Source organism: Pungitius pungitius, chromosome 12 (genome assembly GCF_949316345.1).
Source record: "Pungitius pungitius chromosome 12, fPunPun2.1, whole genome shotgun sequence".
NCBI lineage: Eukaryota > Metazoa > Chordata > Actinopteri > Perciformes > Gasterosteidae > Pungitius > Pungitius pungitius.
In genome coordinates this window covers 6,541,914-6,564,028 of record NC_084911.1, presented here as the reverse complement: position 1 = coordinate 6,564,028, position 22,115 = coordinate 6,541,914, and the positions used below count along the sequence as shown (strand labels likewise).

At 46.1% G+C, this 22,115-nt stretch overlaps 2 protein-coding genes across 2 annotated transcripts in view; both read right to left on the bottom strand.

Annotated features, from left to right (window-relative positions):
- Positions 1 to 1,536: 1,536 nt before the first annotated feature.
- On the bottom strand, positions 1,537 to 4,353 carry LOC119220698 (C-signal-like). Its single transcript, XM_037476887.2, has 6 exons — positions 3,749 to 4,353; positions 3,008 to 3,062; positions 2,738 to 2,925; positions 2,498 to 2,659; positions 2,274 to 2,384; positions 1,537 to 1,810 (listed from the first exon to the last, which is right to left on the bottom strand). The coding sequence occupies exons 1-6, from the start codon at positions 3,890 to 3,892 to the stop codon at positions 1,697 to 1,699; spliced, it is 774 nt and encodes a 257-aa protein (XP_037332784.1). The 5' UTR covers positions 3,893 to 4,353; the 3' UTR covers positions 1,537 to 1,696.
- Positions 4,354 to 4,861: 508 nt separating this feature from the next.
- kcnt2b (potassium sodium-activated channel subfamily T member 2b) overlaps positions 4,862 to 22,115 on the bottom strand; it is a 28,180-nt gene continuing 10,926 nt past the window's right edge. Inside the window, exons 7-30 of the mRNA XM_037476886.2 lie at positions 21,615 to 21,689; positions 21,334 to 21,417; positions 20,858 to 20,952; positions 20,185 to 20,365; positions 17,703 to 17,867; positions 17,052 to 17,188; positions 16,411 to 16,474; positions 15,411 to 15,519; positions 12,241 to 12,349; positions 12,077 to 12,133; positions 10,831 to 10,983; positions 10,508 to 10,761; positions 9,826 to 10,150; positions 9,631 to 9,736; positions 9,374 to 9,546; positions 8,851 to 8,922; positions 8,619 to 8,753; positions 8,410 to 8,521; positions 7,828 to 7,929; positions 7,664 to 7,747; positions 7,451 to 7,579; positions 6,417 to 6,762; positions 6,215 to 6,299; positions 4,862 to 6,126 (exon numbers count right to left, since the gene is read on the bottom strand). Coding sequence (XP_037332783.2) covers positions 6,009 to 6,126; positions 6,215 to 6,299; positions 6,417 to 6,762; positions 7,451 to 7,579; positions 7,664 to 7,747; positions 7,828 to 7,929; positions 8,410 to 8,521; positions 8,619 to 8,753; positions 8,851 to 8,922; positions 9,374 to 9,546; positions 9,631 to 9,736; positions 9,826 to 10,150; positions 10,508 to 10,761; positions 10,831 to 10,983; positions 12,077 to 12,133; positions 12,241 to 12,349; positions 15,411 to 15,519; positions 16,411 to 16,474; positions 17,052 to 17,188; positions 17,703 to 17,867; positions 20,185 to 20,365; positions 20,858 to 20,952; positions 21,334 to 21,417; positions 21,615 to 21,689 — 3,270 coding nt within the window. The 3' untranslated portion in view covers positions 4,862 to 6,008. The remainder of the gene's footprint in view (positions 6,127 to 6,214; positions 6,300 to 6,416; positions 6,763 to 7,450; positions 7,580 to 7,663; positions 7,748 to 7,827; positions 7,930 to 8,409; positions 8,522 to 8,618; positions 8,754 to 8,850; positions 8,923 to 9,373; positions 9,547 to 9,630; positions 9,737 to 9,825; positions 10,151 to 10,507; positions 10,762 to 10,830; positions 10,984 to 12,076; positions 12,134 to 12,240; positions 12,350 to 15,410; positions 15,520 to 16,410; positions 16,475 to 17,051; positions 17,189 to 17,702; positions 17,868 to 20,184; positions 20,366 to 20,857; positions 20,953 to 21,333; positions 21,418 to 21,614; positions 21,690 to 22,115) is intronic.

The window sequence follows — 22,115 nt, the reverse complement described above, 5'->3', positions numbered from 1 at the left end:
GCGGGCGGGTTGCTAAGTCAGTAATGCGTAAAGTTAACGTACTGAAAAGATCGGGCTTTGCCATAAATGATATGAAGGCCCTCCCAGGAGGCAAACAGAAAGGCGACTGAAAAGCAAAGCAAATGCAAGATAATCAGTGGCGTTGGCTTTTCAAAGCTCAAAGGAACAACAGAGCAGAGTGACACAAAGGGCAAAGGACTTCGAAGCATCAGGTCAAGTGAACTGAGACCTACTTTCAGACACACCTTGTAACTGGCGTCTCAACATCTCCAGCTCTGTTGAGAGGACTTTTTTTTTTACCCAGTAACTACTGTTCAAACTGCTCACAGCAGCTTTGGTATATTCTTTTCCTTATTTGAGTTCAATTATAACTTTTATCTCAGTACTTTTTCTACTTAGTAGTGAGTATTACTTTCCTCGACAAATATAAATAAATAGCTAGGTGAGATGAGATAAAGGCTCATCTAAAGTACCAGGATTGTGCGGTCGTTGGTGACTAAAGATTTTGGTAAACAAACCGCATACATTTTACATTTCCACCCTAACAAGTAATGTACTTTAATATAACAGTAAATCTTCAGGTTTTATGAAACGACTGAAAATGAATAAGGTAGACTGATAAATAAGGAGAGTGATCCCACTCAGCAGACATATTTTCACTTGATTACAAAAATGTGTTGTTATGTCTTCAAGGGGGTTCATTCGTGTTTGTTGAATTATGAAAGCTGAATGATTCTTCACAGGAAGCAGCTCAGTTGGGTTTGTCGAGTGTAACGAGCCCCTCTGATGACGCTGGGAGGCCTCGACCTGCTGCATTTATGTATTTATGTTGAATTAAAAGATGATAAATGGATGCTTTTCCCTCTGAGTAAAACCCGACCGAGCAGCTGCATCGACAAGGAGACACATGTTTGTTAGAAGGTTTCTAATACTCACATTTTAATCAAATCCTTAATAAATTGTTAAAGTGGATATTTATTTTGCAAAAATGCAGCAAATATTGTATAGTCAAGTTTATGAATAGTCACTAGCCTCTCTAAATCCATATATTTATAAGCTCCACAACAGTAGTATTTATTGCAGGGCTATTGCACTGGATGGCGTTATGTTATTTCTTGGTTTTTCTTCCGTCTCCTTCCTCTCTTACATGCATGCCAGAACAAGCAAGCAGGCACTGACTGACAGAAGCAGGGAGGGCTGAACAGTAAACTCACAAACAAGTTTGTTCGCAGAGAAGATAAAGGGAGAGCGATAACACGCATCTGATAGCAATGAAACTGAACGCCTTGCAGCAACAATGCACGCTTTCTGTCTACTGATGTCAGATATTGTAACTCTTTGGATTCCTCTGCTGCTGGTGAAGGACAGATAAGGTGTTTGTTTGACTGTAAGCAACCGGTAAAACGTTTAAGAAAGGCTTCATGAAGACCAAAATGAAATGTTGTGCGCTATGGAGAAACCGCTTAAGATCTGCCCCGCCAGGGTGGCTGTGTGGAACAGTGCCACGTGGTGATTTAAAAATAAAGAAAACACTCATTGAGCACACAAGTTTATTTCCTATTTCAGAATTCAACAAGTATCACCTCATTAAAGTGCATGATTCTGTGTAGAAATGAGCACGATGTAAGCCAAGCAGTGACATGAAGTATTGGTTCATTTAGTGATTGAGTGCAGTTTTTGAAGCGCTGCTTTAAAGCTACCAGGGGATGGACCTGCCCTTCCAGTCCAGGAAGCCTGCGCTCTGCTTCTCTGTCAGAGAGGCCATCACTTCGAGCATCCCCTGCACACTCTCCGTAGCACCGATGTCCCCCTGGGGGTTGGAAAACACACACATGGTAAACGATGAATGGCAGCACCAGAGGTCATCTCCCCTCTGGGTCGAATGTTTCTACTCATGGACCAGTTCTGGACTCTACCCATAATGGTTGAGTTCTGTCGCATACAGACTCTGCCATTTCAGTTCATGACCAGCTGGGACACTTTCTTATCTGATCTGTGTCTTATTTTGATATGTTGGAAGGGAATGCATGAAGGGCCTCTGCTAACTGATGCTTTAACACATGCCAATATATGTGTATGTAAAATGTATTGATTTGGTAGAAATCACACCATTTTTTAAATGTACACGTAGGATATGTGAAATCGAATTATGTGTTGTTAGTGTTGTGCTTAAAGGTTAATAAAGTAAATTATCACTAGAACCTTAAATGATCCAGAGCGTTCCCTGACGCCGCGTGACATCGTTGTTTCCAGTGTAAAAACTGCTGACTCACCTCTTCTCCACCCATGTCGGTGCGCACCCACCCGGGGTGCAGCACACACAACAGGATCTCATCCTTCTTCAGTTCCTCTGCAGTGCACATGGTCAGCATATTCAAAGCCGCCTGAGAAGAAAATAAAGTGGAGGGCACGATTGGGGGTGATGGTGAACTGCCGCGATTAAAAAAAAGAAGAAAAAAGCAAGAGGACCGCCTTTAAGAGTTTGCGTGTCACTCACTTTGCTGATGCGGTAGGAGATACAAGGGTAGGTGGTGTAAGACTCCTTCGCGCCCTCTATTGAACCGAGGATCGAGGAGATGTTGACCACGGCTGCTTTGCCGCTGGACATCCCGGGCGTCCCGCTGGCCTTCGCCGCTGCGCGCAGGTGAGGCAGGAACTCCTAATGAGGACCAGGGACCAGAGGGTCAGCGCGAGGAAACCCTCAACCACCAGCGTGTCAGAGCTTCCTCTCCCTTACTTTGATGACGTTCATAGGGCCCATGACGTTGGTGTTGAACATGAGCTGCAACTCCTCCGGAGTGGTTTCCTGTAGGTTGGTTCTAACCGCCACACCTGCGTTGTTGATCAGCAGGTTGAGGCCCCCCTTCCCAACCACGGAGCACACCTGCTGTGCACACTGTTTGATGCTAGAAAGGTCCGTTGCGTCTGACAGAGGGAGAAAGGGGTCAGTGCCAGGACAAAGGAGCAGGAGGGCCTAACAGAATAGTACAGAAGCGACAGCTTGTACCCAGACGGACGACGACGATGACGTCGGGATGCTTCTTTGCCAGTGTTTGCAAGGCCTGGAATCACACAGAGGAGACAAGTTTGTAATCCCACACGCTGTTGGTCGCTTGAACTCACTTTGATCCAGCGGGGGGGGGGGGGGAAAGTTCAGCTGTCCAAGGACCAAGGACTTAGTAAACTAACATTTCAGGTTATTGATTGAGGGATTGAGTTTATTGCACACTGAAACACACAAAAGCACCCGTTCAAATCACGTGTCATTCATCATGACAAAAAACATAAAACTATAGACAGATATTATTTACTTGACCAGACCTACCAATTAGTGGACAAATCTTATTTGAATTTGGTCACACAAAGTAATTAAATGAATTCTCCAGTTAATATTTCCTATAAGTCACCCCATTTATTCTAGAACTTAAGCCACTAGTTGCTTTGCAGATTTGAATTAATACAAAACCTAGATCAGCTGATGGATTATGGTTATGGTTATCGAGCTACCAAACAATATAAAAGTCATTAAAGCCAGCTTAACCAACTACAGAGTTAAAGTCAGCACACATTGATGAATCACATTATGTACATTCTGCATGAACAGTCAGTTTTGATAGTACACGAGTTTTGCTTTACTTCTTCACTTTTATATGTCTCACTTTGGTCAAAGATGTGAACACGTCTGCTTTCCATCTCTTCTTGTATATGTGGAGGAGCACAACGAGTCAACGAGGAAGCAGAGCCTTACCTCGGCCCTGGGTCCATCTGGGTCCCTGCAGCAGGCGAACAGCTTCTTCACGTCACGGGAGCCCTCCACCATTTGCTTAACCATTTCCAGGCCGAGGCCTCTGTTGGCTCCGGTGATGAGCACGCTGGCCGCTTTAGTTGCCATTTTCTCTGCCTCAGTTTGCAGTGTGAGTGTTGGCGGAAAGCCTCCTTTTTATGTGCACTTTGGCCTACCCACACCCACTTTCTCATATCAAGAGTGTTTATACTGTACAAAAGCCCCACCTAAAAAAGGGGCGGGTTGCTAAGTCAGGAATGTGTAAAGCTCACGTACTGAAAAGATCTTGTTTTGCCAAAAGTGAAATGAAGGCCCTCCCAGGAGGCAAACGAAAGGCGACTGAAAAGAAAAGCAAATACATGATGAAGAGTGTCGTTGGCTTTTCAAAGCTCAAAGGAACAACAGAGCAGAGTGACACAAAGGGCAAAGGACTTCGAAGCATAAGGTCAAGTGAACTGAGGCCTTGTTGCAGACACACTGGCGTCTCAACATCGCCAGCTCTGTTGAGGAGACATTTTTTTCCCCCACTGCTCAGACTGCTCAGCTTTGGTATAGAACTTCCTTATTTGAGTGGAATTCTAACTTTTATCTCAGTACTTTCTCTATTTAGTAGTGATTATTAGTTAATTAGTATAGCTAGGTAAGATAACATAAAGGCTCATCTAATGTAGCAGTATTGTGTGGTCATTGGTGAGCCTGGGGACGTTTTTAATGAATTGGGACCATTAACTGTGTCAGTATTGCAGCAAATGTAGCTCAGGGAACATGAACTTGCCAAACCACACAAAAGATATCCTCCGTATGACAATCAAGGGCTTCATTTAGAAATGAAAGAATGAAGTAAAAAATACAAATAATTATGAGTGTAATTGTCGAAGAGGTACTGGTTATAAGCTGCACAAACCCCAAAAAGGCAATAAAGCCATGGCAAGCAGTAATGACTGACTTTAATCTATACATATATTGGCACTGAAGCTACAGCAGTGGTGTTGACAGGGTTGCAGGTCAGCATTCCCACCACATGGCTTCCCCCGGTTCTCACAGTCCTTGGTAAACAAACCGCACAATCGTCCACCCTAACAGGTAACACTTTAATATAACAGAGTAAATCCTCAAGTTTCATGAAACAACTGAAAATGAATAAGGTAGACTGATAAATAAAGAGTGATCTCACTCAGCAGACATATTTTCACTTGATTACAAAAAAGTATGATTTTCTTTCAGGCTGAAAACAAAACTTTGTTTTTATTTTCTATAGAGATTTTAATCAAATTCTACAATCAAATTCTTACTACATTAAATATTGTATAGTCAAGTTTATGAATAGTCACTAGCCTCTCTAAATCCATTCGATTCTAAGCTTCACAACAGTAGTATTTATTGCAGGGCTATTGTAGTGGATGGTGTTATGTTATTTCTTGGTTTTTCTTCCGTCTCCTTCCTCTCTTACATGCATGCCAGAACAAGCGAGCAGGCACTGACTGACAGAAGCAGGGAGGGCTGAACAGTAAACTCACAAACGCCTTGCAGCAACAATGCACACTTCCTGTCTACTGACGCCATTGTAAATCTTTGGATTCCTCCGCTGCTGGTGAAGGACAGATAAGGTGTTTGTTTGACTGTAAGCAACCGGTAAAACGTTTAAGAAAGGCTTCATGAAGACCAAATGAGTTGTGCGCACTGTAGTGTCACGTTAAAATACGTCAAACAACATTAAGTCTGACAGAACACGCCTACGACACAGAGAAGGACACAAAAATACACGCGTTGACTTTCATTTGGCAGCTGAGGGCTTTTGCTGTGCTGATCAAATTGGCAGTTTCTTGCTCATGATCCACACACACACACACACACACACACACACTTGCAGAGTACCTACAGTGCACACACATGCACACTCTGCACATACATGATGCAGTACATAACATGCACATACACAAATCTAAATACATACAGTTACTCATTAAAAGCACTTCTGTGTCCTCAGCTCCTCCGCTTTGAAAATAGAAAGGTGCATAAACAAAACCCTCCCGACGTTATAGACGAGGTCCATGCAAGGCAGCCACCTATCAGTTCCCCCTGACCCAATGAGGAGAAAACGTGGGGGGTCAAATGCCGTCTGGCTGCGTTCCCTTCTGTCTGACCGTTTCTGGATTTGTGAGTCCGTTGCGTCCCGCCTCGCCAGCAGTGCTGTGACAGTTTATTTGTCGTTTGTCTTTTTCTTTCACAGATGTGTGCTGTCCTGCGTATTGAACCTGTGGCTCTCTGGGATCCCAGCGCTGCACTTCCTGCTGCTGCTCTGATTGGGTACCAGAGAGAGGGGGTCCGGCCGGATGAGGTACCTGCAGACGGGGGGGCACCTCTTTTAATAGCTGCCATGCCGTTTTCCTTTTACAGTGCTATCAATTGGAATTGGCGTTGTGTACTCACACGACATCGTGCAGCTCTAGTCTGGTGTCTGGAGACGGGTTGATGAGGATGTAAGACAGTCTGTTCCCTTGGTCTGTCATCCCATCTGGCGCAGGAAGAAGAGAGGTGAGTGATGCAGAAGTCCGTATCAAAATTGTAAATAAATGTACTGCGTGTTAATCAACCTCCAGTGCACTTGAGATTAAGAGATGAACAAACGTACTGAATCCGGTTGGAGAAAGGCCCAAGTGTTTCATCCTGGTTTTCACCAGCGCGTTGAGCTCCTGCCTCTCGGAGCGTCTGAACAGGGTCAGTCTCTGCTGGTTGATCCTCTCCGCCGCACTGCCCGGACCCCCCTTGGCCCCGCTGGAGCCCCGCCCCCCCTTTCTGCTCAGTCGCCGTGCCCACTGCATGCTCTTCCTCCGAAGCAGCGGGTGGTCCGAGGAGTGGGAGGAGGTGGAGATGGGCTCCGAGGAGGTGCTGTTACGGTGAGCGCTTGTCCGGGACAACAGGGGCTCCCTGGGTTCTCTGGTGTCCTCGTAGTCCTCCACTGTGATGGACACCTGGGACTGGAACACACACACACACACACACACACACAATGTTCTTTCAATCATACAAATTTGATTACGTCCGTCCCTCACCAGTGATTTCTCTGGGTAATCTTTAAGAATAGGAATTAAATCATTGATGAACAAGATACACATGTTGCATGTTTAAAAAATACTGAAACATATTTTGTGGATGCCCCCAGTTTTTCTTGTATAGGACACTAAGCTATACAATAATGTTTTGTAGGTACTTTATGTCACATATCTACAGTGTATCTCACGTGATACACAAGTCAAGAACTTAATTATTTAATTTTGTCCCCACAACTGTGCCTTCACTTCACTTTTGGATAGATTTACTCTAAAAACATTGTTAGAGTATTGTAATATGAGTGGCATTTTTCAAGTAGCTCAATGATTCATTTCTTGTTATCCCTCATATTATATTGTAGGTAAATAAATTGACAGTGACCTTTCTCTCAATAACATGTAAATAATAATATTAATAATAATAAATTGGATGTACATAGCGCTTTATAAGAGTCTCGAAGATGCTTAAATAACATTAGTGTTATGTTTATTCCTCCAATTCTTCTGTATTGTTTGATGTAATGAACATTACGACCTGTAGGGGCCGCTAGCAGAGCGTTAAAGTTGCCTCTTGTTCATTTAAGTGACCTCAAAACTCTGATGAGCGGCAGCACACCTCAGAGACAGGAAGTCTCTGTGCCTCTGTCCGATAGATGCCGATGGGGATGTCTCCAGTGGACGAGCACAGTTTCTGGTAGAGCCTGCCGTAAGTACGGATCCACAAGTCGTCCTCTGTGATTTTCATCTAGAAAGAAACAAAACAACAATCAGCCTCGGGGCCACTTATTACTCCAAAACTGTCTGAATCGTTTGTGTCCTGGGTACTCACAGCACAAAGGAAGCCTGAGCCAGGCATGGAGTCTAAACCCAGCAGCAGCCTGGTGATGGAGATCATGTAGTCCTTCACAAACGACTGAGAGGAGAGCACGTTATATGAGTCAACAGTAGGAGACTAAATGCGCCCGTTCAGTTTGGGTGAGGAGTTTGAGATACCTGGTAAAGGAGAGTGTCCAGCATGCTGACACTGAACACCTTCCCTGCAGAGAAGGGCAGGCGGAACATAAACACCAGGTTGGATCCCTTCTCCCTTTCCTTCTGCAGGTCCAACACACAGACACACAGAGAATTTCCTTTCATTATACTAGTCGTAGTAGACATGAAAAGATCTATTTGAGCATTCATCTAGGCAACGGATAACACTCTGAACACTTTGAGGGAAACCTTCTAAAACGGGTATTGTCCAAAAGCTAGAAAAATACATGAAGTACTTCTTGCTGCGAGGCAACACTGGTAGAAATGTCAAAAAACGTTTTTTTCACAATCATTTCAATCCAAGATTTAAATTAGATTAAGTATGTAAATTATTTTTACATCTTTTTGATGCACGAGGGGATATTATATAAGCTGCTACAAAGAGAGAAACAACATCAAAGACTATAATGACATTGAGATTACTAAATAAAAAATGGCTTTCATAATAATCTGCTATCAGTGTTTTTTCATTATGAGCCTCTGGTTGAGCCTCTATTGAGGACAATACGTGAGAGCGAAAGTTTGATGATAAAAAGCTTTTACCTTTTCCAGTTTGGACAGAGCCAGAGAGTAATGGTCTTTGACTTTGAACTGCATGAAGCGCATGTTGGCTGGGTGGGTGAGCTCTGTGATGATGCTAAGAGCCGGGAAAAGCCTGGCACAGAGAAACAGAGAATGATGCGCACTGAAAAAAAGAAACCCAGTTTAAAGATGGCGTGTGCGATGGCAGAGCGAGTTGGTGCAAAGCTGACCTGAAGAGGGTCTGGACATTGACGATGGTCTTTGCGTCGGCCATGTAGTCCTCCTCTGCGATCATGGAGCTCTCTTTGTCCACCACCACCATGGTGTCGGCGAAAGTGACTCCACATCGCAGCAAACTGTCCAGACTGATGTGATGGGTGAAAGAGGAGGACGGGCGCGGGGTCAGTGTCGAGCGGCAGTTGAAAAAATATCTGCGTGATGTGCAGCCGTGGTCGCTCTTACTTGTCGATGGAGCCCACCGTGTAGAACACCATGGGGAACCAACAGATGGCCTCCAGGAACTCTGCTTCGGGTCTGAAAGAAGCGAACAACAAATACGCTCGAGACTCGCTGGAGACCGAACGTCCCCCACGGACACCGGGAAACACAACGCGGCCATACTGCCTGCAGAGAAAGCTGAAAATAACAGCACTACGATGGAGTGACTCAGCATTTTATTGCCTTTTTATTGAATTCCACCCTCATTTGGCTGACTGTGTTTGTGCACCAGCCACAACAGATGACGCATGATTGTGGCGCTTACCTTCCTGAAAGTGTTTGTCATGTCACAAATCATGTTTACGGGGACCTTGAATTGCAGTTTATCTCCTCCACTGGTTATTTAAGGAGGAATCTATTGTGCTGAGCAACACAAATTTGCAGCAAGGTCGTTGTGCTCACTGCATACCCTTTAAGCAACATCAACGTGCAGCATATTTCGGTTCGATGCCATGTTCACAATCATGGCAAAACAGTGTCTCCTCACATGCCCTCCAGCAGCAACACGATGGGGTTGAGCTCCTTCCTGGGTCGGTAGTAGGCCCGCAGAGGGACAATGAAGTTGTACAGGCCGTTTCCTGCGCTCTCCGCCGACACAATGATCAACTTGTTTTTGAAGCCGTAGGATCGGGCATCCTCAAAAAGGGTGTGGTGACAAGCCTAGGAGAGATGCACAGGGTTCACTGAGGAGGACAGCAGGGTGAAGTCGTGATGTCAAGACCGCGAGCCATTTGAATCTCCTACTTTGTCCATACGTAGGCAGCAGAAAGGCATCTTCTCTCGGAGAAGGTGGCACAGCGCAGGCGAGCTGCCGATGTACGGAGAGTTCAGCGGGTATCCCTTCACCCACCTGAAGCACAATCCCACATTCACCCTGGAGTGAGTCTACACTACAACATACCCATGGACCACTATCACAACGACATCCCCATCACTTACTCGCAGTGTTGACCCCACCAGTGGGCGCTTTCGTCTCTGTCACTGTCCTCCTTGCCCTCGTCTCCCCCCTCGTCCTCTGACTGGTCGCCGAGCAGGTCAAAGGTGGGGTTGGTCACTCCGTCCACCAGCTCCAGCACAGGAGCGATGCTGTGCCGCCTCTCCTCGGCGGACTCCCCCATGGCGGGCAGGGCCAGGGTGTTAGCGCCACCCATCTCCGCCCTGGAGCTCCTCCTGCTTCCTCTTCCGCCGCTTAGGGCGGTGCTGCCCGGGTCCTGGCCCTCTGGGCTGCTGTCGCTGGAGTCCTGCAGGTCGATGGCCACTGTGCCTGTGAGAAAGGGATCATCGAGCGCAAGGGATCATCGAGTGGGTCTGCACCGCCCCCCTGCGATAATACGTACTGTGGGGATTAAAGCAATTGGAAAACACTGAGCTGTACAGGTTCACTATTGACCACCAGGTGGGGCGTTTGTTAAACCACAGGATTGCACCGTCTCACTGCTCCTCTCGGGTGTGACTTTATATTCAGACAAATGGTAATATCCCAGAGAAGCAAAGAGTGCCTTTAAAACCGCCCGACTGGTTCCAGCAGGTGCTGCTCTCTAAAACCAATTAACGACAGGCTTGGCAGAGGCTGCACACAGAAGCCCAGTGCAGGAATGTGAAGCGTGCACATCGGACTGACCCATGCTGGCGATGATACTGTGGACCGGCAGGCGGGTGAGTCCGTGGTAGATTGTCTGGGGCACTCCTCTGGTATTTCCTCCCGTCCCGCCCCACGACGGCTCCTTGTGGCCCCTGACAAATGCCGAGTTCTCCTCCTTGGAGATGTTGATGTAAAAGCACGTGTCAGAGGCCCCCATGATGTGGCAGGGACCAGGGTTCAGCAGGATGTTGGTGGTCTCCAATCTGCGCACTCCAATCATACATACTCCGTATCTGCAAGGACAGGGTCAGCTCTGAATGCTGCAGGTTCTCACTTCTTGGCCTTTTCACATTATGACTTACTTTTTGTGAGCATGAAAGGAGGCAAAGGTGAAGCTCTTGCCCTGGTACTCCCCAAAGAATTTACTTTCCTCCAGGCGGATGTGATGCACCTCATTGGCTGAGCAGCGCCGGTAGGTTCTGTGCCATTGGTCCGCCGAACATCCACCGCCCTCCCTGAGACAGTAGAAAGCAGGATTTACTGACCAAGTAGGGAAAGACCGACCTTTAGGAAACGTGGCCTGAAGATTCCAGCTCTGCACCGGGGCCACACTTTTTCCACTCAAGGTTTCAGAGAGCCGCGGATCGATACTTCCATCCGCACACGGATGTGCGCATGGACACACAGCACGTCCAGGTGAACACACTCGCACCGCTAAGTGGACAGCATCTTTCTCCGAGGGGACATGGTTCTAGACACGGGGGCTAAAGAGGTGATGCATGAAGCAAGGTTGTGGAGGCAGTGTGAATGTGGGCGGCTTGCGACAAAGACCGCATTACATAAACAAGTGTTAAAGGAAATTTGCAGTTTACGGAAACTAAGTGTAAGGCCAGGGAGGGGGAGGACAAATCATGTAGCATCGTCACGGCCAACAAACCAAATGGCATCAGATCCAGATATAGAAGGGTAGTTATGAAACACCACAATTTTAAATGTTGCACTCATCAGACGCAAGCTATAAACTATTAGTATTTCTTTAACTTTTCCAAATCAATGAGACATTTCTGTGCTTTTTGCCTATTTTAATACGTTTGTGTGTGTGCCAATGTTGGACTTTCGTGGGCCTGTCTAAAAATTGTTGAAATAAATGATCAAGATGTGACCAAAAGAAAAGTTTCAATAACAAGTTACTTAAATATAGTATAAAAGTTTGACTGAATAGCGTCTGTACCCCGTCTCTCGCCCAATGCCAACTGGGATTGACTCCGGCCAAGGATCTTTCAGAAACCAACAAAGAAAATATTAAAAATACTTTTACGTAGTGGCCTCTGAAATGAGGAAGCCTTTTTAGAAGCCATAGTTGATCTTGATCGGGATTTCCAACAACAAAAATGAATCAACACAAAAAGTATGGTTCCCTAATGGTTAATAGTGCTTTTTATTTTCACTCCAGCGCCAAACCTTTATCTAAGGGGCAACGAAACAAACACAACTAAACCTCACAAAGTGCAATGTGCAGACAATGGGAGTTGACAGAGCATTCGGATCGAGCACAGATGCACCACACTATTTCCGAGGTGTGAATGCAGATCAGATAATCCTACCTACCTGTTGAGCGCTTGAAAGGCTCCTACACGTTGCTTGAAGGCCTCTTGGGGCGCCGTTCTGGAAGAAATAAAACTGTTGGGTGATGGTGAGGAAACCAGCGGCTCGCTCCTATTCACTGCATCTATCAAAGAGGGACTGGGAGGGAGAAAGGAAAGTGAACTTACTGGCCTCTGGAGGAGTGGATCAATAGAGTGATGAGGGTTGATGTACCGGGGCACACACAGTTTAAAGCCAACATGGCGTATTTAAACTCTTCTTCGCACACCACATGATCTGCATACACAGGGAACAAGAAGGGCAAAGTGAAATCATTCGGCAAACACGTTATGCTCCATAAATGTTTCCACTCTGAGCCCAACAAAAGCCACATTGAATAGAAATGTGCTTCTGCAAAAGAGGTGTGTGTGTGTGTGTGTGTGTGGGTGTGTGTGTGTGTGTGACAAAGAAAGGATGAATTCATTTAATCAATTCAGGTGGGAAAGGGTCACAGATTGGATGTGATGGTCATGAAAATTGAATTTTATCAGCTGATGTTTGGATGGATACGTTGTGGTAGGTTTATGCCTCCACGAGACACAAGAGTAAGAAAATTACTATTATTCTATTCAACATATATATATATATATATATCATCGATTGATGATCTAATTATTAAATAATCAAATAAAATACTGTTTTATATTTTTGGTAATGTGGTTGAGAAGTATTTTGATTAATCCCTTAACCAATACAATATTTAAACACCAGCCTACAGAACATCAGGTGAATGTCTTTCTGAAAACAGTTTCCTGGTTAGTTCTCAGTATAACACACAATTTGAACAGTTTTCACTGGAACTACTATTCCAATAGAAATGGTTGCTGTGTTGCTCTGTTGCTGCAAACACAGTGATTCATGCGATTCCATTATGATTATGTCAATATGGCGGCAACCTGCTACCTACAAAGGCACAAGCCCACACTCAATCATGCTTGATTTTTCTTGTAAACTGTGTCACTTACACAATTAACAAATGAGGTTAATTTTATGTCACCGCAGCAACCCCTCTACTTTTTTTTTTTTCTTTGGGAGAGGAAGAAACAAGTCATCGATTCAGTCTCAGCCTTATTAAACAGCTTCTAAATCAAACGGCCATGACATAAAGCCTCTCTGATCAAACAGAGATGACACTCCTCTTGTTTACCTGCAGCCACCCGGCGTCCTCTTTGAAAGGAGAACCAATGGGGCGATCGCGTTTGTAGTGAACCAATCAGTGGATCGGGCACAGGGAGCTTCCGCTTTCCCCCAGCTGTGTAATTATTGATCGCATTATCCTCAGTGATGAGCACGCAGGCACATCAGGGCTGCCGTGTTCACCGAAAATGTTGAGCTACGTCCTAACTGCACGAAATGTGCCCTGGATGAGGAGATAATTGGGAAAGAACGCCAGAGCCTGAAAGCATCAGTCTCAGGCAGACAGGAGGAGCCGGCTGAGATGTAACTGCAGTTTTTAATAAGTCGACGTCAGGTCTGTGTGTTGGCCTGATGGCGAGCAAGGTGAGCGACAGTTAAAACCCCCTTAGTGTGGATCTTCTGTTGAAGCACCGATGTTCCTCTGGCTTTGAACCGGGCGCCTGAAAGCCCGCCGGCTAGAAGACAAAGTCGCTGATTTTTTTTTGTGTGACTTTTTCACTCAATCATTTCACAGTTGTTAGATGACGTTCTTTTTGTCTGTGTCTTACACACCCACACCCACACACTCCCAAAGACACAGTCAAAGTAATCACACACCAAATTGAGATTTTTCTCCAAAATCCAATTTCCAACTGTTCAACACGAGCCTTCCAGGCTTCAGGTGCCTGGGCCCACAGCAGGAGAGAAACCAATTGCAATCACAGGACTTGAAACACTGGACACTCAGACCTACACACACACACACTTTTCTCTTCAAACTCAATTAGACGATGTGGGGCTTTGTACCTATCCTATTAGACTGGTATCAAACCTGTGTGCAGATATGCACGCGCAGGAGTACAATCACGACCTGAACACGGGTTGACCTAATTAAATCAGTGAGGCGTTTCTACGAGCGAGCTGCTATGAGACTCCATGCAGCTATAAGGAGCCACGCTCCCGTTGTTATTCAAAAAATCAAACCGGGGAGATAATCAATCGACACACAATCGACAAACTACGCGTGTTTCCTCCAGCAGCCCCGTGGTTTCCTGCCCCGCTGCAGCACTCATTTCAAATGAGCGCTGAGCTCTGTTTAGGCCGTGTATCAAAATGAATCTCGTGCCTCCTACTCATTAATGCCTCCAATCACACCAGCACTTGGTGGGTAAATTCCAAGTTGTCTCAAAACCACGCTGTCTGAACTTGACATTGACGTCCTAATGGCTGCATACTTGTGACCTCCCAGAGTGCGGTGGGGACTTTGAGTCATTACCATCGTGAACTTTAGGGTGCTTTCTTACAAAATATTCCTGCAGGGAGTTTATCATTCGGCAGTGGCTGCTGTCTCAAAAGGAACTTTTGTGAAAATCTGATCAAATATAAAGCCATTGTGAGACAACAATAAGCGATTCTCATGCGTGCCTGAGCGTTCACCCTGCTGAGCCGTTAGATAACCACATGACACACAGCGAGTGTAAATCAGGAATGAACATCTAACAACAAACTCATAGCCGGGGCCTCAGTCTGGCTGTGGCGGTGACGTGTTTAAACAGCGCTGTAGGAACAAAGGGGGCAGTGCTCGTCTGCCGGAGGAGCAAAGCGGCAGAGCTCCTCAAAAGAAGGGGACCCTCTTTGCCAAGTAAAATGTTAATCATTGATGGAGACAGCTTGGATGAGGGCGGCAAGCTAGAATCTGCTGCAGGCAGAGAGACGTGTGAGGAAAGGGTGAGAGAGAGTTGTCTTTCTCTTCTTTCACTCAGGGGATGACTGACTGTTGTCTGCTGCAGAGCAAAGAGAGAAAAGAAGGGTCTCCCTTTGAGCGGCAATGTGGAGACTCACAGGATCCCCCGGAGGGCTTTCTGCCAGGCCGAGACCACTCCAGCACCACCAGCTGAGAGAAAAAGGCCATTTTTCAGACGAATCAAGCTAGGACAGGTAAATAGGGGGACATGACTAGGGTAAAGATAGGACGTCTCATCGGATCAAGCAGTGACCAAACCAAAATATTTACCCAATCACCCGTCTAGTTACAAACTGCGCCATGAAGTGTGTTTTTAGTCCGTGTCATCTCAGTTTGTATTCTGATGTGATGAAACAACCGCAGTGTTGTTTCCGAACGGGCGGACCGGCACGTCTCAAGTCCTCCTCCCTGTCTGTGAGTTCACACCACTTCACCCACCGGCAAATTTGACGTGGAATTTGTTCTCCGGCTTGAGGATCTGGACGTACAGGGGGCAATTTGGAGCAAAGTCTTTCACCGCCCAGGCTCGGAGGATGGTCTGATGATCCTGAGAAAATTGGAGCCAAAGGGGAGTGAGATGGATGGAGTGAAAAGAAGGAAGAGAGGGAGAAAGGGGGAGAGAGAGAGAGAGAGAGAGAGAGAGGTAGAAACCCACTTTTAAAAGGCATCCGATTGCAGCTCCTTACTTAACAACCCCCTTACGCCAATGACTGCTCAAGGCGAACAAATGGCCCTTGCAACCTTTCAGAGAAATATCATTCAGACATCATTCTACTCACAAATATCCAACGCCGCACAAAACGTGCCGCGAAGCATTGAAGAGTGTACTGAGAAAAACTGGCTGTGAAGATTCAGCAAAGGTAAAAACACGAGTGCTGTGTGAGGCCGTCCTCCGGAGTACAGTGATGCTTTGAGAACATGCTCACATGGACTTGCAAAGTTTTGTGTTTAGTGCCGTGCTAAACACAAAACATTGCAGGTATTTCAACTTATTGTTATGATGTACTGGAGACAAAGGGATTTCTGCTGTAATTACAATTCAGCACCAAAATCCTTGTGTGAAAACCAGACCTATTGCTTATCATGACATGCAGTGCTGTGTACCACTGCGCCCCTAGTACAGTGTACTAGTACAGTGCTTTCTTTTGTTTTGCACACATATGCCTGCATATAATACGATTTCCTTTCTTTTTGTGTTAAGCCTGTGTTTATTCTCAGCTCCAGTTGTTTACTTAATTAGTGTTTTGGTGGAATTATGCCCAACCATCCCAACAACAAGCCAATGCACTGAGCTGAATCAGCTTGTTTTCAAAGCTGCTTTGAGGATTTCTTTATGGAGAACTTCACGCCAGAAAACTAAAAACAATTTGTCATCATCATCATCAGCAGCATCATTAGCATCATCAGGAAAGCAGTCTCGGTATAGATAGGAACGTACAGCAGCAATGCGGTCCACTTCAAAGCGGTTGCTGAGGATAAAGCAGGCCTCAGCATCGTCCATCCTGCAGGCAGTTAGTAGAGCCATGTGACCATGAGCGGAACCGATAGAGATACAGAGAGAAAGAGAGAGACAGAGAATCGGGGAAGCGATGAAGAGAGAAGACATGGGAAGGAGGGTGTTGTCATGTTGTTGAGGGAGAGGACAAAAGAGAAAAAAAAGCAGGACAATAGAACAGAAAAAATGAACCAATATTTTAAGCCCACGCCATTCAGGGTCGAGAAAGGAGAAGGCGAGGAGAGGGGGAGATTAAAAAATAACTATTTTCTTTCCCTGTGACAAAGCCAGTTGAAGTTGCTGAGGCCGGATCATCAAAAGCCAAAAGGTACACAGAACGCATTCTGATTCAGACTGCAATTACAGCTATTACTTCTTCTTCTTCAAAGCTATCACATTGCATGTGCTTTATGTATTAATTATGAGCTCAACATGTGGCTCTCGGGTCTGTTCAGGGCTTTTTAAGGCCTGGTTTGTTGCAAAATTATTTTGATGATAATGCCTCTACAGACATAAATTTGAAGAAAAAAACTACATCCATAAAACCTGACTCTGGACTGTTGTTTCTGGTCGCAGTGACTCACTTGGCCCTCATCAGGTCCTGGTCTTTGAGGGCTGAACCCTGCAGGTAGATGACTCTCTGGGCCCAAAGAGGGACGTGCAGGACCCTCCTAACCTGGACATCCATCTCTGCCGGGCAAAGGATCACCACATAGTAGTCCTACACAATCACACACAATTTATATTAACGATTGTTTCAACACAAGCAAGACACGGTTACAGGTTATCATTTATTCTTGTTGCATTGCCAATGTTCATGTGAATGCCTGCCAGATTCAATCTGGCGTCACTCTGAAACTAGTATATGATAGGGCCCAGTGCAGGTCAAAGATCCAAGTGAAAGGACTACATGCAAAAACACACAATTCGACTGCAGGACTCTAATGACTCCCCTAACCTGATTCTCGTTATAACCCCAGCCCGTTGAAGTGTCGAGGACAAATCAAATCAGACACACCATTATGGAACGGCGAGGTGTGCACACAAGGAGGCAACCCCGGGCAAACGCACACATCTGCTCCGACATGAATGAGACGGCGGTTTGATCCGGGCCCCCGACAAATTAATCCTGTGCTTTAACCTCAGCTTTTGGAGCTACTGAACAATATTACAGCAAACAAAACATCCGACCCCCCCCCCCTCTCTTGTCCTGCTTAAAACATGTTCGGGCTGACCTGCAGTCGGGGGTGGGCAAAGAACTCATTGAGGAAGTCCATGAGGAGGTCGATCTTGAGACAGCTGACACACAGCACCACGTGTTTCTCCGTCTGCGCCCTGTAGCGGCTGTAGTTCCCTCCGGACTTCTGCCGCTCCATCCACAGAAAGGCCAGCTGCTCGAACTACGCTCGGGACGAGGGATGGAAATTGGATTCAGTTAGATGAAAGTACAGGCAGGATCCAGGTGGCTCGAGGAAAAACAAAACAACGCCTTGTATGGAGTAGTGTTTTCGTCTGATTAGGGAGAGTGTTTGGGGAACATAGAATAGCGGACATTGGGTTTAGGACGGCGGCTGGATGGAACATGATAGGGGACATTAACTAATTAGTGCTCTAGACATTTTCAACTGATTGTAGCAAGCACATTGGTTTATAATATTCACAGGTCAGTTTGGTGCAAAGGGATGCCTCTCAGTGTGGTTTGCAGTACGTAAAGTCCTCCAGCAACAGGCAAAGGTCAGAAAATGTTTCAATACTACAAAAAGCATTGTTGAATTTGACTGAAACTGAGCTCCTGACCAGAGCAATAGAATAAGACGGATGCCATTCAACGGTTAAACTGGGTGTGTGCAAAGGTATGTTATTTTGAATTATATTATTGATATTAAACCAAATACATATGGCAGTGTTCATTTATATATGACAGTTAGTGACAGAGACTGTTCATCCTTCACTCTCACCCGTGTCAAGAATCGTATTACTGTAACTCACTAGTGACGGGCTGATTTACTGAACTACTTTGCCATGTGCAATGGAGGACAAGAGAATCGTACACCTAAGACACGTCCACAGAACTCAATAGACCGAGCTCATTTGTTTGCATTTGTGTTAATGTGGGAAAACACCATGCAATCGTATCACAATAGTGCTTGACTCGGCCATGATTTGTTTGCAGCCAGTTCTCTATGGCAACAAAACTATGGCAGATTTATTCAATTTCATCTGGCCTCTGATCTTGAGTGCCGTGATTTATTTCAAGGAAAGTCTTTCAAATGCAGCCACCAAATGCATGGCTTTGTATCTTTAGCGTTTTCAAGTTTCCACTGTCTCTACACAAAAGGACTTGTCGAGAGGCACGCGTCCTGTGTTGTGTGCGGGGAAACCAACTGAGGCTGCAGTACGAAAAAGACAGTAGCTGAATCCTGACATGCTCTGTTGCTTCCCGGACCGGTCACGGCAGGACTCAGAGTCAGACAGGCGGACACACACGCACGCGCACACACACACACACACACACACACACACACACACACACAGACACAGTGTGGGGGTTGGAGCTTAGGGGGGCCATTTTGTAAATGTCATGGGGTATTTACGGATGAAAGATGGGGGGAGAAAGAGGGGACGGGGACATGGCATCCATGTTGGTGATCCACAGTTTGCCGCAAATGCAACGCGGGTCGGTTGGTGCCAGTAAAGCAAACTTCATGCTTCGGTCGATAGTTTTTATGAAGATTCTGTGCTAGCACACGGTCACAGCTCATGGCGAAATAATAAACGGTCGGGGGGTGTTTGATAGCCATAATGCATGCGTAGGATGCAAGCCCTCCACCTGCTGCTCATGTGACACTGTTAAAACAAATAAAAGCTCGCGTCATCACTATGCCAATGCCAACCAACCAACTTCTGTTTATCAGTAGTGTGTGCGTTTGTGATTGCCTGACACCACCCCCCCCCCTCCAAATCCCCACACACACACTGAAAATACATGCCATTAGCACTTTGCATCTTTTGGGAGACATAGAACTACGCCAGCTACTTCAGGGATAAAAGCTGCACAAATGTGATGAACAATAATTACAGGCTGCAGTGCCACTGTTTGTCAAGGTGCTTTTATCAGTCCCTGCAGAAATAGCATACGTGCATTCAAGTGTGTGTGTGTGTGTGCATCTGTGTGTAATCGTCTTGTGTGGCTCTCTAACATAAAGTTCCTTCTGTGAAGCAGCTAAATGACAGGAGAGGGATTTGGGGAGTAAAGAAGACACTCAAGCTGTTCTCGGAGTAAAGATAGCTGCTGTAAATCTACGTGGGACGCAATGACTCATCACATTATTGCGCAGAAGAGGAAATTCAAGAACCATCAACAGAAATATCTTTACTGTATCGAGATTACCAAAGACAAACCATAAGGACTTTTGCGGCTTGCAAAGCTACCACGTGTAGGACAGCAAATCGGGCCAGTGCCGAAACGCCAATGGCTCCTTCACTGATTCCTGCCCTCCTTCCTCTGGCCCAGGAGCTCTTTCAACACCCGGCTTCATGCCCAACCCTCCTTTGGATGTTTAACAACACGCCTGGGCATTTTCATGGCTGTATTGCAGATATCTCTGTGATAAAAATTCCATCTACGTTTGGTATTTTATAGTTATATCTTTCAAACTATGCTACTGGTCACGTTTTGTTTTTCATCACCCGCCTGCAACCGTCGTCTTTTGTTACCTGGATGGGAAGCACGATGAGCGCCACGAAGATCATGATGACCACGAGTAGTTGCGAGGGCCAGATTTGGGGGGTAACGTCTCCAAAGCCCACCGTGGAGAAAGTGACCACACAGAAGTAGAGCGAGTCAAACAGGGTCAGGTTGTTTCCCGCCCGTTCCAGGTGTTGGATACCGCAGATGCTGATGGAGGTTGGCGGGGTGGGAAAGATGAAGACTATGAGAACATCGCATAAGAATTCACATGCTGAGGGACTCATTGTGTTTTTTTTTAAGGGATAGACGAGTAAACAGGTCTATGTCTACAAGGAAATGGTCAGAGAGCTAAAATGGTGTTGTGGAGGATCTTCTAGATTAGCTCTGGCTTTTCACACCACATTTATACAAGCTGACACATCCTCCACTGCACTTGAGCGATCGCCAGCTGTCATTTCAGAACACTATCTAAGTTACCGATTCCCTCTCTTTTAGCTTCTGGAGCTGCCATTTGTATCCCTTCACATCATATTCAACGGGTATCAGGCTATTGCTTCGCTCCCCTTGTCCACCTCCCCCTCTTTGTGCTCCTTGTCCTCTCCCTGTCTACAGCTGAGACACATTTCACTTCCTGTCCAACCCCCCTTTTATGTCCGGTTGCCCGTCCTTTAGTCCAGTGCCAGCAGCGAGGGTACCCACCACGTAAACATGAGGCAGACCAGCGTGCTGATGAGTATCACCACCTGGTTAAACATGGCTGAGTGCGTCCGCTGGATTGCCCTGTGGAGATCATTCTGCAGGAAGACACACAGATGTGAGGAAATGTATGGAAACCAGCCTAAATGCTGCATTGTCGAGTGTGAAATGAGGATGAAAGGCAGAAGATGCACGGTGGGAAAGATGGCAGAGTAGGAATATATGGCAGTGGGTGACGGCTTATGAAACAATTGTGAAGCGAGCTTGGATCTCATGGCACAGATGGAGGGAGAGGATGCGAAAAACGTAAATACAAAGTGTAAATGTTTTGTGACTCATTTACCTTCATGGCAGAAAGAGCTGGTGAGCTGAAATGGCACAGACAGAGAGGAGCAATCGCATGCCAACAGAACAGCGTGACAGCAACGTTGAGATAAGAGCAATGAATAATGTGGATAGGGAGATAGTGCTTCACTCACTATCATGTTCTCCAAAGCGTGTTTAGCCAGCCAGCAGTTGAGAAATACAGGGATGAAGAGATTTCTGAAGGAGGGCAAAATGACCTGCAGAGGGAAAAAAAGCGTCTGTCTCATTACGTTTTTTTTCACGTGTTTTCCAAAATCACAGGATCCTTCTCAAGGAACGGGGGTTGTGTGAGAGCGCCAACTGTGGTGATTTCCGTTGTGCAGAACTGTTGCAGGTGTTGAAACATGTGCCGTGTGTTCTGCGATGCTTGAGTGCTGGCAGGGCTCTCACTCACAGTGATCATGAAGGGAATGGCGCTGATCATCTCCAGAATGAAGGGGACCCGTAAGACCTGCTCCCAAACGTTGCCCTGGTAACGTAAAGCAAACACGGCCGGTCAGGAAAACTCCATTGTCATGGCGACCTTTGTGAATTACCACATAATGGCCCTGATTGCGTGGAGGGGAACAATTTGACCGGCTTTATCATCGTACAATTTGTCGGGGTGCGTGTGCAGTTACACATCTCCCCAGTGAAAAAGCAGCATTACTCAGTTTCCTCTAAGCTTCGCCGTTTCATTAAAATGTCGGCCATTTTTTAAGTGTCTGCCACATGCATATGGCTGTTGTGAGGGCGTGGGGATGGCCCGCAGGAACCAGTGACCTCTAAATGTTAAGGCCTGCAGCCTCCAGAGTAATCTGCAGAGTGAGCCCTTTACAGGCTTACAGTATCGGGTACATCAAAAGACGGGGAAACCCGTTGACGGATCAGCCCCCTGCTACAGCATTGAAAGGTC

Coding starts and splice junctions, on each gene's coding strand:
- LOC119220698 (XM_037476887.2), bottom strand. CDS start 3,892: ATGGCAACTAAAGCGGCCAGCGTGCTCATCACCGGAGCCAACAGAGGC. Junction 3,063..3,748: donor CAGATGGACCCAGGGCCGAG/GTAAGGCTCTGC, acceptor GTGTGATTCCAG/GCCTTGCAAACACTGGCAAA. Junction 1,811..2,273: donor CCGACATGGGTGGAGAAGAG/GTGAGTCAGCAG, acceptor TCCAACCCCCAG/GGGGACATCGGTGCTACGGA.